The sequence below is a fragment of the Mirounga leonina genome, unplaced genomic scaffold (assembly GCF_011800145.1).
Source record: "Mirounga leonina isolate KUSES-001 unplaced genomic scaffold, KU_Mleo_1.0 Mir_150, whole genome shotgun sequence".
In the NCBI taxonomy this organism is placed as follows: Eukaryota; Metazoa; Chordata; class Mammalia; order Carnivora; family Phocidae; genus Mirounga; species Mirounga leonina.
The window spans coordinates 24,399,730-24,414,626 of NW_023270374.1; the positions used below are offsets into that span (position 1 = coordinate 24,399,730).

Consider the following 14,897-nt stretch of genomic DNA (forward strand, 5'->3'; position numbering starts at 1 on the left):
CTCGCAGCAGCCGAACGACTGGTCGGACGCGTCGCTCTCGCTGCGGTTCTCCTCATCCTCGCTCAGCAGCCGCACGTCCGGATACAGCACGTGCGCGCCGACGGGGCGCAGCAGCGCGAACGCCATGGGCGCCCGGCCGCGTCCCTCGGTGCGCCGCGTCCCAGCGTCTGCCGCGCCCCGCCGTGCGCTCCCGCGCGCTCCCACGGCCCCGCCGGCCGCCGCCTTATAGCCGGGGAGGGGCCACTCACGAGGCCGCCCCGGCGGGGGCGGAGGCCGCCGCCCTGGCCAATGGGGAGACGCCCCTCGCGCCCCGGCCAATGGCGAAGCGCCCGCCGCCCCCGTTCCCCAGGTTGAAAGCAGCCCGGGAGCTAGGGGGCCCGCCCTGGAGGCTCCAGTGCGCGCCGGCGAGCGGGGCAAGTGTCTGGGGGGTCTGTGGCTGGGGTCGGGTGTGCCCGGATCTGGACTCTTTATCTTCGGTCTAGACCCGCAGGGAGACTCTCACGGCTTCAGTTTCCTCGTTCGGAAAGAGGATTGCAGAGAAACCAGCTCGGGGTTTTCCCGCCCCCACGTTCTGATACTGTGGTTCTGCAGCTTTCTTGTGTGTGAGAATTAGGGAAGGGGGCTGTTGGCATGACAGATTCCCGGGTTCCTCCCGTTCTGATGCAGCAGGTCGGGAACGGGGCCCAGGAATCTGCATTGGGATGGTGTCCATGGAGAACACTTAGAGATCTGAAACACTAACCTTTCCAAATAAGGATTCCACAGTGTCACATCCTCAACAGCAAACTTAAAAAAAAAAAAAAAAGGCAAACAAAAAACACACACAAACCAGTACTTCATTCATTCATCTATTCATTCAACAAATATTTCTTGGGTCCCTGTTATGTCAGGAATGGTTTTAGGTCTGAGAATAGAAAGGTGACAGACTCTGCCCTCATGGAATTGACATTTTGGTTGAGGTCCTACTGTGTGCCAGCCACCGTGCTGGGTGCTTGACTGCTCGTTGCTGAAGTTGTGGGGGAGTATCCCCGATTTACAGATGAGAGAGCTCTAGCCTTCAGTCTTACAAGGGGTGAGTGGAGGCATTAGCCCCAGCCTGTTTGACTTCACTATCACCCGGTCCCACTAACCTCCACCACCAGTAAAACACAAATTGCTTTCCTGTACTCTCCACAATTCCACCCTGGCTCCAAATCCATCCCCCCCCCCCCCCCCCCAGAATGCCACCACAGAGAGAGAGGTGTGACTGTCTTTCCTCATTGCCTGCCTGCCTTCCTTCCTACCTTCCTTCTTTCCTTTCTCCTTCCTTCCTTCGGGAAACCTTAGATTGTTGAGTCTGACATGTTCTCCTTCTCAGGGGCCCTGGGAGGAATTACTGAGCTGTTGAAGGCAGCTGGGGTTCCCACACTATGCCCTCTTCCCAGCTCCATGCTGGGGACTGGCCCAACCTATATCCCTAGGCTTTGAAAATAAATTTCTCTTCAATCGGAACGCATCTATGTGGTAGAGAGGGCACAGGGAGTGAAGGTGAAGAGTTTCTAGATGTGTTTTTGGCTTGTTTTCCTTTCTGGGCCTCAGTTTTCCTGAAGATGCCTCCCAGTTCTGCCACACTCCTTTCCTGGCTTCCCCCACCCAGGCCAGAATTGGGGAGGGAAGCTAGAGGGTCTCCCTAGGCTGCTGGGAGAGCAGCCCCTGATGTCTTCAGGCCCCAGGGTCTATGGGAAGTTCTGTTCCCACACCTGGCTCCCCCACCCCTCCTCATTCGACCGTGACCCCAGCCAGGCTGGGCTTTGGGGGAGAGGAGAAGGAGCCTGTGTGCGCGCCCCCCCCCCCCCCCCCCCCCCCAGGGCTAGTCCCACACGCAGCCCCAGGCTGGACTGCTGCTTCCTGAGCCGATGAGTTATTACCGGGAGATTTCCTTCCCTGTCTACGCCTCCTCACAGGGGCTCCTGGCTCCCTTCACTTTCGCTTTCTCCCCCTTCTCCCCCTCTCCTCTGCTCTCAGTCCTCAGGCAGCTTGAAATTCCTCTGTCCGGCCCCCTCCCCATTGCAGCTCCGGGTTGGAGAAGCCAAGCAGGGCATGAACTGGGCCCGGAAGCCGGGGAGGGCTTATGTGGTAGGCTCATTCATTCGCTTGCTCCTCAGGCAGGCTTTGACACACAGGAGCCTGGGAGTAAAATAAAACCGTGAATGAGACTGAGTCGGGCCTTCTGCAGCCCGGAGGGGAAGGCGAGCTGTAAACAAAGAACCCCAGGACAATGTGGTAGGAGCCAGCCGTGCGCCTGCATCCCAGATCCCGGGTCCAGCCCCAGGGTAGCTGCCCCGTGGAGTCTCGGTTTCCGGCTTTGAAAACTGGGGATAATAACAGCACTCCTTCCTAGGGCTGGTGATGGTTCCAAGAGTGCATGCTGGTAAAGCCAGGGCCTGGCACCTATCCAGCACTCAACATGTAAGAGGAGTTCGTGCTGAATTTCTTAGGGGCTGGCCGCAGGTGGAGGAGGGACCCATGGCCTGCAAGGGCTGAGCAGCTTTGACTCTGTTCTCAGTCCCATCCCTGGGAGTGGGGATGGGGCTTTTGCCACGTTCTCAGTTCACCCACATGAGGGGCTCAGCTCCTCCCATCCCCTGGCCTCTGTCTCTCTGCTCCAGCCACACTGCCTGGGGAGCCCACCTCCACCTGGTATGCACCTGCCTCAATATCCCCCTCACTACCTTCCGATCATCCCTTAAATCCCATCTCCTCAGGGAGGCCTTCCCCCACCACTGCCCCTACCCATTCATCCCCACCAGCACCCCCACGGCTCTCCTTCTCCGACTCACCCTGCTTTCCTTCTTTCCATAGCATTTGTTACTGCTTTTATTCATTCATCTGCAACTATTAACTGAGCACCTACTATGTGCCAGGCACAGTTCTGGGTCTGGGGAATACAGCAGTGAACATACTACATAATTAGTTGTCTTTCTCCACTAGAATATACATGTCATGGGGCAAGGACACTGTATTTTGCTCATCTCATTTCCTCTCTATCACAACCTTCCAAGGTAGGCGTTGTTATTATTCCTAATTACAGATGAAGAACCTGAGGTCCTAAGAGCGGGGAGTGATTTGCCCGAGGTTGCACCGTGGGCCGGAGGGGAGCTCAGGTCAGTCACACTCCTTCCCCAGCCACACGGCCTCTCTGGCAGCCCAGAGGTGTGGGAGGGCTGAGTAGGAGTCTGTCAGGTAAGAGGAGGAGAGTCTTAGAGGTTGAGAGAACAGCCAGTGGCCCCTGCCTTCCTGACCAGGGCACCTTGGGCGTCTGTCCCCTTGAAACATTTGGAGTTGGAGTTCCTCCAAGCCACCAGCTCTGTACCTCTCCGAGACTTTGCCCTAGCTGTCCTCCCCTGCCTGGAGTGGTCATCCCTTTGGATCTTACCAACAGCACTACCCCTCTGCCAGAGTTAGGTGCAGCTTCTTGGCGAAGCCCGCTTTGTTGCTCCTCTTCCGCCTTGGTACAGTCTGGCGTGTTGATCACACTGTATTTTGTATTTTGACTTCTCTCCCTTTGTCCCTGATTCCCCACTCTCCTTTCCCTCCCCACACAGGACACCCACTCTAATATATATTTTTTAAGACTTCATTTTGTTTGTTTGTTTGTTTAGAGCAGTATTAGGGTTTCAAACAGAATTGAGAAGACACAGAGGTTTCCCATATTCCCTTTGCCCTGCCACAGATAGCCTCCCCGTTATCAATGCCACTCACCAGAGTGGCACATCTGTTACAATTGATGAACCTACATTGACACATCATTATCACCCGGATTCCGTAGGTGACTTTAGGATTCACTCCTGGTATTGTATATTCTGTGGGTTTGGACGAATGTTTATAATGACATCATTATCATTTCATCATTACGGTATCATACTGACTATTTTCACTGCCCTAAAAATCCTCTGTACCCTGCCTGTTCATCTACATCCCATCCCTGCAACCGCTGATCTTTTAATTGTCTCCGTAGTTTTGCCTTTTCCAGGATGTCATGTGGTTGGAATCATACAGTACATAGCTATTTCAGATTGACTTCTTTCTCTTAGAAATATGCACTTAAGTTTCTTCTATGTCTTTTTGTGGCTTGAAAATGCATTTTTAAAGCATTGACTAGGGGCGCCTGGGTGGCTCAGTCATTAAGTGTCTGCCTTCGGCTCAGGTCATGATCCCGGGGTCCTGGAATCGAGCCCCACATTGGGCTCCCTGCTCCGCAGGAAGCCTGCTTCTCCCTTTCCCACTCCCCCTGCTTATGTGCCCTCTCTCGCTCTCTCTCTCTCTGTCAAATAAATAAATAAAATCTTTTTTTAAAAAAGCATTGAATAATAGTCCATTGTCTGGATGTATCACACTTATTTGTCCATCTACCTACTGAAGACATCTTGGTTGCTTCCAAAGTTTGGCTATTATGAATAAGGCTGCTATAAGCATTGTGTGCAGGTTTTTGTGTAAACATAAGTTTCAACCCTTTGGAGCATGATTGCTGGATCGTATGATAAGAGTATGTTTAGTATTATAAGAAACCATCAAACTGTCTTCCAAAGTGTCTGTGCTTTCTTGCATTCCACCCCAATAGATGAGAGTTCCTGTTACTCCATATCCTTATCAGCATTTGTTGTTGTCAATGTTCTGGATTTTCGCCCTTCCGATAGGTGTCTAGTGGTATCTTATTGTTTTAACTGGCATTTTCCTGATGACATATGATGTGGAGCATCTTTTTATATGCTCATTTACCATCTGTGTGTCTTCTTTGGTGAGGTGTCTGGTCAGGTCTTTGGCCCATTTTTAAACTGCATTTGTTTTCTTATTGTTTTTTTTTTTTTTAAGATTTTATTTATTTATTTGAGAGAGAGAGAATGAGAGAGAGCAAGCACATGAGAGGGGGGAGGGTCAGAGGGAGAAGCAAACTCCCTGCCGAGCAGGGAGCCCGATGCGGGACTCGATCTAGGGACTCCAGGATCATGACCTGAGCCGAAGGCAGTCGCTTAACCAACTGAGCCACCCAGGTGCCCCTGTTTTCTTATTGTTGAATTTTAAGAGTTCTTTGTATATTTTGGGTAACAGTCCTTAATTGGATGTGTCTTTTGCAAATCTTTTCTTCTAGTGTGTGGCTTGCCTTGTCATTCTCTTGACAATGTCTTCTACAGAGAAGAAGCTTTTGATTTTAATGAAGTCCAGCTTATCAATTATTTCTTTGATGGATCATGTCTTTGGGGTTGGATCTAAAAAGTCATCACCACACCCAAGGTCATCTAGGTTTTCTCCTATGCTGTCCTCTAGGTATTTTATTGTTTTGTGTTTTACATTTAGGTCTGTGATCCATTTTGAGTTAAATTTTGTGAAAGGTGTAAGGTCTGTGTCTAGATTCATGTTTTTGTGTGTGGATGCCCAGAGTCCAGTTGCTCCAGCAACATTTGTGGAAGGGACTATCTTTGCTCCAGTGTATTACCTTTGCTCCTTGTCAAAGGTCAGTTGACTATATTTATGAGGGTCTATTTCTGGGCTCTCTATTCTGTTTTGTTGATCTTTTTGTCTATTATGCTGTCATTACAATGCTGTGTCGATTACTGTAGTTTTATCATAAGTCTTGAAGTTGGGTAGAATCAGTCTCCAGCTTTGTTCTTCTCCTTCAATATCATGTTGGCTACTCTGGGTCCACTAATATTGTTGATGCGTGTCTTTGAATATGCCTGTATCCTCATAAAATGTGTGGTGCTGATTTGTGTGAGTAGGTTATTAATGAACACAAATGGTAGTTTCTATAGATCTGCTTGTTAGGTTATTTTGTTTACTCGACACTGTGCTTTGTGTGCCAAATCTAACTTGAGTGCACTGCTTCTAACCACTGCTTAGTATGTATGGTGTGCATGCACCTACCATGCTTCCTTTTCCATTGCCTTAGTGATGGGTCCTATGGCTACCTCTAACTTCCGCCTCTCTAAGCAAAGCTGTGATGGACCTCTGGTGCATGACTCTCATGGGCTCCTGTGTGTTTCTCTGGGATATACACCCAAGGGCAGGATTCCTGGGGCTGAGAGAGTACACATAGTTAGCATAAGCACTGTCTGACTGCACTCAAGGATGGCTGCTGCAGTCCACATGCCCAGTAGGCTTGAGGGTCCATCATCCCCACATTATCCCTGGCACTTGAAATGATCTGATTTCTTGTTTTAATCTGCATTTCTCTGATGACAGAGAAATGGGTTGTTTTCCATCTCAGTGTGCTTGCCTCCTCCACTAGACAGTGAGTTCTCCAGGGCACAGGATGTATCCTAGTATCCTAGGCCAGAGCTCGGCGCACTGTGGGCAATAATGAATGCTTGTTGAATGCATGAAGGCATGAAAGGGCTGATACCCAACCTCCCACACTTACTTTGTACCTAGATGGTGGTACCACATGTATGTATGCTTGTGCATAGATGAGGGACATACCAGAAGGACAAAGTCCATCGGTCTACTTTGAGAAGAAGACTAATGACAGTATTTATTGAGGGCCTATTTTGTGTCAAGAACTCATAGATATATTACTCGCCATCTTAAGTTCAGTCAGGCAAGATGAAAATATAGTTCTCTGTCACATTCAAAGCATTTGCAGGTCTGGCACTCTGTATCTGGCCTCGAAGATGGCCCCCAGTGATCCTTGTCTCTCTGTATTCACTCCCTTGTGTAGACCCTTCCCCGACTGAATCACTTCTGACTTGAGTGACCAAAAGAATCTGGCAGAAGTGATAGTATGTGCCTTCTGAACCTAGATGATAAAAGCATTGAACTTCTGCCTTGATTTCTTGAATCCCCTACTCCGGGGATGGCAGCCACCCTGTGATGAGGATATTTCAGTTGTCCTGTGGATAGGATCTTTTAAAGAGGTCCCCATCCTACAGACAGCACCAATTGGCCAGCCATGTGAGTAAGCTCTTTGGGTGTGGATCCTGAATTCCCGGCCCAAAGGAACTGTAAAGAAGAGCAAAGATAATAAAGAAAGGCAGAGACAGATAAAGATAATAAATAATGATTGGGGGCGCCTGGGTGGCTCAGTTGGTTAAGCGACTGCCTTCGGCTCAGGTCATGATCCTGGAGTCCCGGGATCGAGTCCCACATCGGGCTCCCTGCTCGGCAGGGAGTCTGCTTCTCCCTCTCCCACTCCCCGTTTGTGTTCCCTCTCTCGCTGTGTCTTTCTCTGTCAAATAAATAAATAAAATCTTAAAATAAATAAATAAATAAATAAATAAATAAATAAATAAAGATTGGTATCATAAGCCCCTAAGTTTAGTGTCTTCTGTTTGTGCAACCTTAGACAACTAAAGCAGATGGTGTCAGGGATCCAGGCTCTGTCTATCTTTTGGCTCCATCGTATGTGGCCTCCACCCTCTAAGTTGTCTCTTGGACCAAAATGGCTACAGGGGCCATTCTGTCTGCTTTCTGACCGACAGAAAGGAGAAAGAAGCAGAAGAAGGAAGGGCACACTTCACCCATTGAGGACACTTGTCTGGGAGTTATAACCTCACTTCTGCTTTTGTCCCGTTGACCAGAACTCGTTGTTTGCCCATACCCTACGAAAAGGAGGTTGGGAAATGCACACCCGCTGAATACTGGGTTTCTATTAGGAGAGAAGAGGGGAAGACTGGGTACAGCTAGGAATGTCCACCCATGGGTGCTACCTCTGGAGATAGTACGGCGTCACGTGGAGCCTGACTGCCTGGGCTTACCTCTGCTGCTTACCAAAGCTGTATGATCCTGAACATTTGCCTGAGTTTCTCCATGCCTCAGTTTCCTTGTCTGTAAAACAAGGATCCCCCTAGAGCCTGCCTGTGGGGGGTGGTTGTGAGGAGGAAGCGGAGCCATCCTGGACATGGTGTGTGCTGTGTGCGTACTAATTGTTATCACTAGTTCATCTTTATAAGGTGTTTTCTCAAGGTCATACGGTCACTAAGTGAGGGAAGCAGAATTTGGCGTGATAGCAATTGCCCCCAAGACCCAGGTCAGTACCCGGCATGTAATAAGCATCCAGAAATATCTGTTGCATGAGTGTGTTAAACATTTAGACTGCCCTTACATAGAGATTCCAGGTTTTGTTTTGTTCTGTTGTTCTGTTCAGGCTAATGAGAAAGCTCCATTGACCTCAGTCATGGAGTTCCTCTGGCTGGTTTCTTTGATTCCACCACTAGAGATCAGTCCCTCAAGGACCCTCCAGGCCATCGTTTTCAAGAGGGAATTCCTGGGAGCTATTGTTCTGGAAGGTGCCCATGTTCCCTGATTTAAAAGTCTGGGAAGCTGCATTTGGCATCCCCCTTCTAGAGAGTTGTAGCACTTTCACATGTTAAAGACTCTGAGAAATCCTGCAGCAAATCAAATTGTCAGGCTTCATTGCAATCCGCATTTTCTAGACTCATTTGACCACAGACCCTCCTACCCAACCCCCCGCCCCCACCCCACACCAGACACCTAATAGAGAATACAGTTTAGCGGACATTTCTCCAGGCTGTTATCAGTGATGTCCACCTCAATGTGAGTGGGTATCCTCCTCTTTCTTGAGAGCATGTCTGCTAGGAGTGAGGGGGGAGTGAGTAGGGGGCACTGGTTATGAGGCAGAGCGGGGTTAAGAGGGGGACTTCCAGGCATTTTCCTGGAGCCCTACTCTCTAAGGGACACTAAAACGACATTGGAAATGTAACATGTTGGGGAGAAAAGATGTGTTTCCTGGCACTTCTGTGAAGGGAAGTGCAATGAAAATTGAAACATTATTATTGTTTTTGTTGTTATTCTTATTATTGTTATTGGACTGCTATATGCCAGGCACACTCTTCTAAGCACTTGGGTGCATTTTCTCTCTCCATTTTTTTTTAGAGAGGAAAAGAGAGAGAGAGAGCACGGGGGAGGGGGGGCAGGGGCAGAGGGAGAGAGAGAATCTCAAGCAGACTCCACGCCCAGCGCAGAGCCCAACATGGGGCTCCATCCCAAGACCCTGAGATCATGACCTGAGCCAAAATCAAGAGTTGGACGTTTAACTGACTGAGCCATCCAGGTGCCCCACATTTTCTCATTTAACCTTCAGAACAGTCTCATGGGCAAAGTACTATGAATATTCCCATTTTACAGTGGAGCTGACTAAGGAACAGAGAGGTTAAGGAACTTGCCTAAGGTCACACAACTAGGGAGTGGACAAGAATTTTCTGAGAAGTTGCTTGTGGTGAGGATGAGGAGGGAAGAGCCCCACTTCAGGGTAGTTTAAGCCCAAATGCTCACAAAACTCTGCTCTAGGGAGAAAGGACCTGCTAGCTGAGGACTCTGATTTTGTTGAGTAGGGGATGTAAGTTTGGGGCCAGAGTGGAGTTGTTCGACAATTGAAGGGAACTTGATGCAGCATGGGTGCCCTCCTTCAGCTCCATTCCTCCAAAGGAATGTTGGCCGGATGCTTAAAGACCATGAGGTTGAAGGAAATGCTGAATCCTTTAGCTTTCCCAGGTCCCTACCAGCTCAGGTTCACCCTCATACCTGTGCCAGTGATAGTCACCAAGATGCTGTCAAAGAGCAAGATGATGCTGACAGAAACCACCATGTAAGCAGTCTTTGGAAAATTCAAGGAGGCCTGTTGAAGATCCTCAAGGTCAGGTGTCCGGGGCAGGGGCCCCATCCCGAACGCAGCTGCTGACTGTGCCCTTGGCAATTCTCCTCCCTTCTGCAAGCCAGATAGTGGGGGCGGAACAGGTTGGGGAGTGGCCCCCAGCGAACTCTGACACTGGCAGATCGTATTACCCCCATTCCAGTTTGGTAGCTCAGCCCAGACAATAGGATTTCAGAGAAGAACAAGATCAGAGACCTAGGGCAGTCAGGCAAGGCTTCCTGGATCAAGTCTAGGGGGTCTCAGCTACCTTAAATGGAAATCCCATGATGAAGATGTGTTTCGGTCCATCCTCAGGGGTCAATGGTGATGCTCGCACAGCAGGTGCATTTGCAGGATGCTCTCCTAGGTTGACATGCAGACACTGCTATCTGCTAAACAATATCCAACCCTTCCCTCCCTCCATCAACAGAACCCTGGTTTGTCCAGGAGAGCAGTGGGTCTAGCTATAAATATTTCCCTTCCCAGCCTTCCTTGAAGCTGGGGCAGCCATAAGGCTGATTCTGGTCAATGAGATAAAGAGAGAAGTCCCTAGGGAAAGGCCTATTGCCTTAAATGAAATTACAGAGTCTCCCGAGAAGGTTTGCTGTTTACTGTCAGCCTCTTCCTGCCTGGAATGGAGATGCGACTCCTGGAGGTATAGCAGCCAACTTGGTGCCATGAGGACAAGAGTCACCTGCTAAGGATGGCAGAATGGATATCCAGAGTGGCTGAGTCCTTGATGATTTCTTTGAGAAGCTACACTAGTCCCTAACCTCTTGAGAAATTGAGGAAAAAAAACCAAACAAACCCTCTTCTTTGGTGAAGCCCCTATATGTTGGGTTTCTGTTACATGCAGCCAAATACATAATCAACACATCCAGGTCTCATAATGAATAATGTCCCCGTAACACTACCATCTACAGTGCACTGTGTACCAGGCGCTGAACAAACTGCTCCGTACCCCTTGTCTCATTTCATCCTCACCATCCTACAAGCTGGGGGCTATAATTGGCAGCATGTTACAGGAAGGGACATTAGGGCTCTAAGGAATTAAGAAACTTGCCCAAGATGGCCCAACTACGAGAGCAGCAGGGTCAAGATTTGGACCCGAGCCTCTAATTTTCTGAATTCTGTGTTAATAGCTAGAGTGGTTTAAAAACATGACCTCCACTCTTCCCATCGAGAGCTGGGGTCTGTGTCCTCTTCTCCTTGAGTCTGGGCAGGCTTGTGGCTGCTTTGACCATTTGAATTTGGCAGAAGTGACTTTTGAAGTGACCTGGGATTTCTGAAGCTGGGTCATACAAGGTGGATGCAGCTTCCGCCTGGTTCACTGGAACCCCCTCTTGCTTGGAACTCAGAGTTGCCATGTGACAAGTTCAAATGCCCTGAGATCACCATGCTGTGAGGAAGCCCAGGCCACATGGAGGGGCCGCACAGAGGTGCCCCTGATGGGTTGTACTATTCTTCCACTCCTCCCAGTCCAGGGGAGAGATATGTGAGGAAAGATGCCTTCATATGATGCCAGCCTCAGTTGGTGAATCCTCCCCGTTGAAGCCTCAGACATCAGGAAGCAGAGATAAGCCTTTCCTGCTGTGCCCATTATTATGAATCCTGAATTCCAGAATCTGTAAGCATAAGAAAATGGTTGTTAAGACACCAAGTTGTGGGGTAATTTATCCCACAGCAATACTAATTCTAACTGTAGGTCACGGCAGTGCCTCCCAAATATCTTCACACCTGAAAGTACCCAAAGCCTGAAAGTACAGTTGATTTTTGATTATTCGCTATAATTATATTCTGTAAAGTCACCACAAACACTGAATTAGTAGGTAACTGAATGATAGCTCCTAGGGGGCAAATACAGGGTGAGGATCCTTTGAGCCTCAGGTCATAATATTTTCCCCATCAACTGATCAATACCTCCCCTGGTTTATGTGTGTTTCTGTTGAAGGACACCTTATTTAATCTATACTGTTGATTCGTTAACCCTGAATCCTGGACAACGTGTAACTCGTGCCTGAACAAAGCTTATCTAACACATGTCTTTTCACCCTAAAGCACATTGCAGCTTTCTTGAGCTTTCGAAAACTAGGCAGCGTTTCAGCACGATGCTTGGGGCCATTTTAGACAGTGAAATCACCAACAAAAAGCACACAGATGTGTAAAGTGTGGCACTAAATAGACCACAGAAATGGACACCCATTTACAGTATGAGAGTGGACACAAGAAGGCAGAACGATAGCTGGATCCACCTCAGCTGGGAACGTGTGTCCAGAGACTCAGGGTGAGAATGAAAGCACTGGGGAGTCTTTGTTTGGGGGTTACAAATACACTTCAACGAGTAGGCAGATTGCTTAATACGGAGTCTTTGAATAATAAGGGTTGACAGTATTATTTAATACATTCAGGACTTGCAATCCTGGTTAATAACTGGAGGAAGTGAGAGGCATGGCGCAGATAAAGGGGCATCCCAAGAGCCTTGCTTTTGTCATTTGTGAAGTGTGGGTGATGACACCTACCCCATCCAGTTTATGGAGGGAGGGAGTGATAGCAATAACATCAACTATTATTTATGGAGGGCTACATGCTGAACACTTGACATGCCTCTTCTCATTAACTCCTCACCACAATCCTTATGAGACAGGTCCTATTATTAAGCCCATTTTACAGATGTGGAGACTCAATCCCAGCCAGGTTAAGGGACTTTGCCCCACAGAAACTAGACAAAGCTGGATCCCATTTCTGTCTGAGTCCCACACGCATATCCTTTCCCACGCTGCTCCAGACTGCTCCAGAACCCCTGTTTATAAGACGCCTGGCATAGAGTGTGTTCACAGTAAGTGGACGCTTTGGGGATGACCCTAAACTGGGATCTGGGGTCTTTGGGGCAGTTCTGTAAAGGGAGAGGGGAGGCTGAGCCCCAGGCAGGGTTGGGGGGCAGAGTACGAGCCATGGGGAAGGAAAAAGCCTGTGTGGGGGGAAGGCAGAGCAGGGAGCTAAGATCTTGAATCAGACCCCGTGGTCCCCTCCCACAGAGGGTTAAAGCAGCCCAGCCTCCTCTGGCTGAGCGGAAATCAGATTTTGAGAGCTGAGCAGAGCTCCAGAGGGATGTTTTTCTTCTCCATTTGTCTGCTGTGGCTGGCCCATAAAATCTGCCGGAACTCCATGCTGAACTGAGGAATTCCTGCTGAACGGGGACATGGAGAATGCAGGCGGGGGGTGGGGGGTGGGGGGTGGGGGGGATGGGGGGTGGGGGAGCCCTTATCAGGGGCAGAGACTGCTCCATCTTCAAGGCTCCACCTCTAGGTCAGGGGATCCCCTCTAGAGGCCTCACAGGATTTCAAGAAGGACACCCTTTCCCCTAAGTGAACTTGGGGGGTGAGGAGTGAGCACAGGCAGGGAGGGGTCCGGCCGTGGCAGGTCAGTAGGGTATGATTCAGGTCCTCCCCTTCTAAACTTGGTGGGGTTGGCCAAGTCTCTTCCCGTTTCCTCCTCTGAGAACCCAGGGATCCTGAGCGAGATGAACACCACCTGTAATTTCCTAGTCAGAGCTGACAGTTTGAGGCTTTTTTCTATCTAGCAGGCACCTTGCATGCATTTCCTCCCCGGAAGGCGGTACAATTATTATCACTCTGATTTTACAGTAAACTGAGACTCAGCGAGGTGAGGTGGCCAGCCCAATGTCGCCCACTCGAAGGGGCAGGGCCCGATTCAAACCCAGACAGTTGATGCCAGAACCCACCTCTCAAGCGTCCATCCTTCTGCCTCCCAATATGAGTGACCCTGATTCTCCTTGGCCTTGGGTGCCCTCTCCCGTTTCTCTTGGTTGATCCCTCACTCTTTAAGACTTAGCTCATGTGTTTCTTCCTCCAGGAAGCCTGCCCTGACTAGCCAAGCCAGATTGGGGCTCCTCTCTGGCTGCCTATATGCTTGCTTACTGGGCTGAGTCCTGGGTGACCAGAGCCACTTCTTTTTTTTTTTTTTTAATTTTATTCTTATGTTAATCCCCATACATTACATCATTAGTTTTAGATGAAGTGTTCCATGATTCATTGTTTGTGCACAACACCCAGTGCTCCATGCAGAATGTGCCCTCCTCAATACCCACCACCAGGCTAACCCATCCTCCCACCCCCCTCCCCTCTAGAACCCTCAGCTTGTTTTTCAGAGTCTATCGTCTCTCATGGTTCGTCTACCCCTCCGATTTCCCCCACTTCATTCTTCCCCTCCCACTACCTTCTTCTTCTTCTTCTTTTTTTTTTTTAACATATATTGCATTATTTGTTTCGACCAGAGCCACTTCTAATTCTTCCCTGTGCCTCCTGCATCAGCCAACAAAGGAAACTTTCTACTTGCCTTGAAGATTCTAGGTGCTCATAGCAGTTTTAGAACATGGCCGCACTGAGAGATGGAGGCCCCGTCCTTCCACTTGAGTCTGGGTGGGCTTGAGCCTGCATTGACCACTGGAGGTTGGCGGAAGTGATTCCGTGTGACTTCCGAGGCTGAGTCGTAACAGGTGATGCGATGGTGTAGCTTCACCTTGTTCACTGGAACACCTGTTCTTGGAGCCCTGAGCTTCTGTGACAGAAGTTCAAGCCCTCTGAGACCACCGTCCTGTGAGGAAGCCCAGGCCGCCCAGAGAGGTCCTGGGCAGTCCTGGTCCAGCAGTCTTCAGGTGATTCCAGCCCTCAGCTGTTGATTCACATCCAGCCTCTGAGTCTTCCAGCGGAGGCTCAGGACACCACAGAGCAGAGACCAGCCATCCCCACCACCCTTGGCCCGAATTCACGAGCATTATGAAATGGTTGTTGTGTTAAGTCACTGAGTTTTGAGGTCGTCTTTTTTTTTTTTTTTAAAGATTTTTTATTTATTTATTTGAGAGAGAGAGAGCACATGAGAGGGGGGAGGGTCAGAGGGAGAAGCAGACTCCGTGCTGAGCAGGGAGCCCGACGCGGGACTCGATCCCGGGACTCCAGGATCATGACCTGAGCCGAAGGCAGCTGCCCAACCGACTGAGCCACCCAGGCGCCCTGAGGTCGTCTTTTACACAGCAGTACTAACTGGAACACTACTACCACCCCGGGCAAGTCACCTGCATTTCTTACTAGGATTATCGCCACCATCTCCTCACAGGGCTCCTTGATCTTTCCATTTCCCTCCCTGGTTCCTCTGCAGTGTGTCTTCGACACAGCAGCCAGACAAGTCCTGCAATGCACAGATCAGACAATGTCCCTCTTCTGCACAAAACCATCCCTTGGCTCCCAGTTCACGC

General features: G+C 49.5%; 1 protein-coding gene across 1 annotated transcript in view; it reads right to left on the bottom strand.

Annotated features, from left to right (window-relative positions):
- The window catches only part of TCF15 (transcription factor 15), a 7,625-nt gene extending 7,438 nt beyond the window's left edge, over nucleotides 1-187 (bottom strand). Inside the window, exon 1 of the mRNA XM_035005620.1 lies at nucleotides 6-187. Within this exon, the coding sequence (XP_034861511.1) occupies nucleotides 6-126 (121 nt within the window). The 5' untranslated portion in view covers nucleotides 127-187. The remainder of the gene's footprint in view (nucleotides 1-5) is intronic.
- Nucleotides 188-14,897: the final 14,710 nt, after the last annotated feature.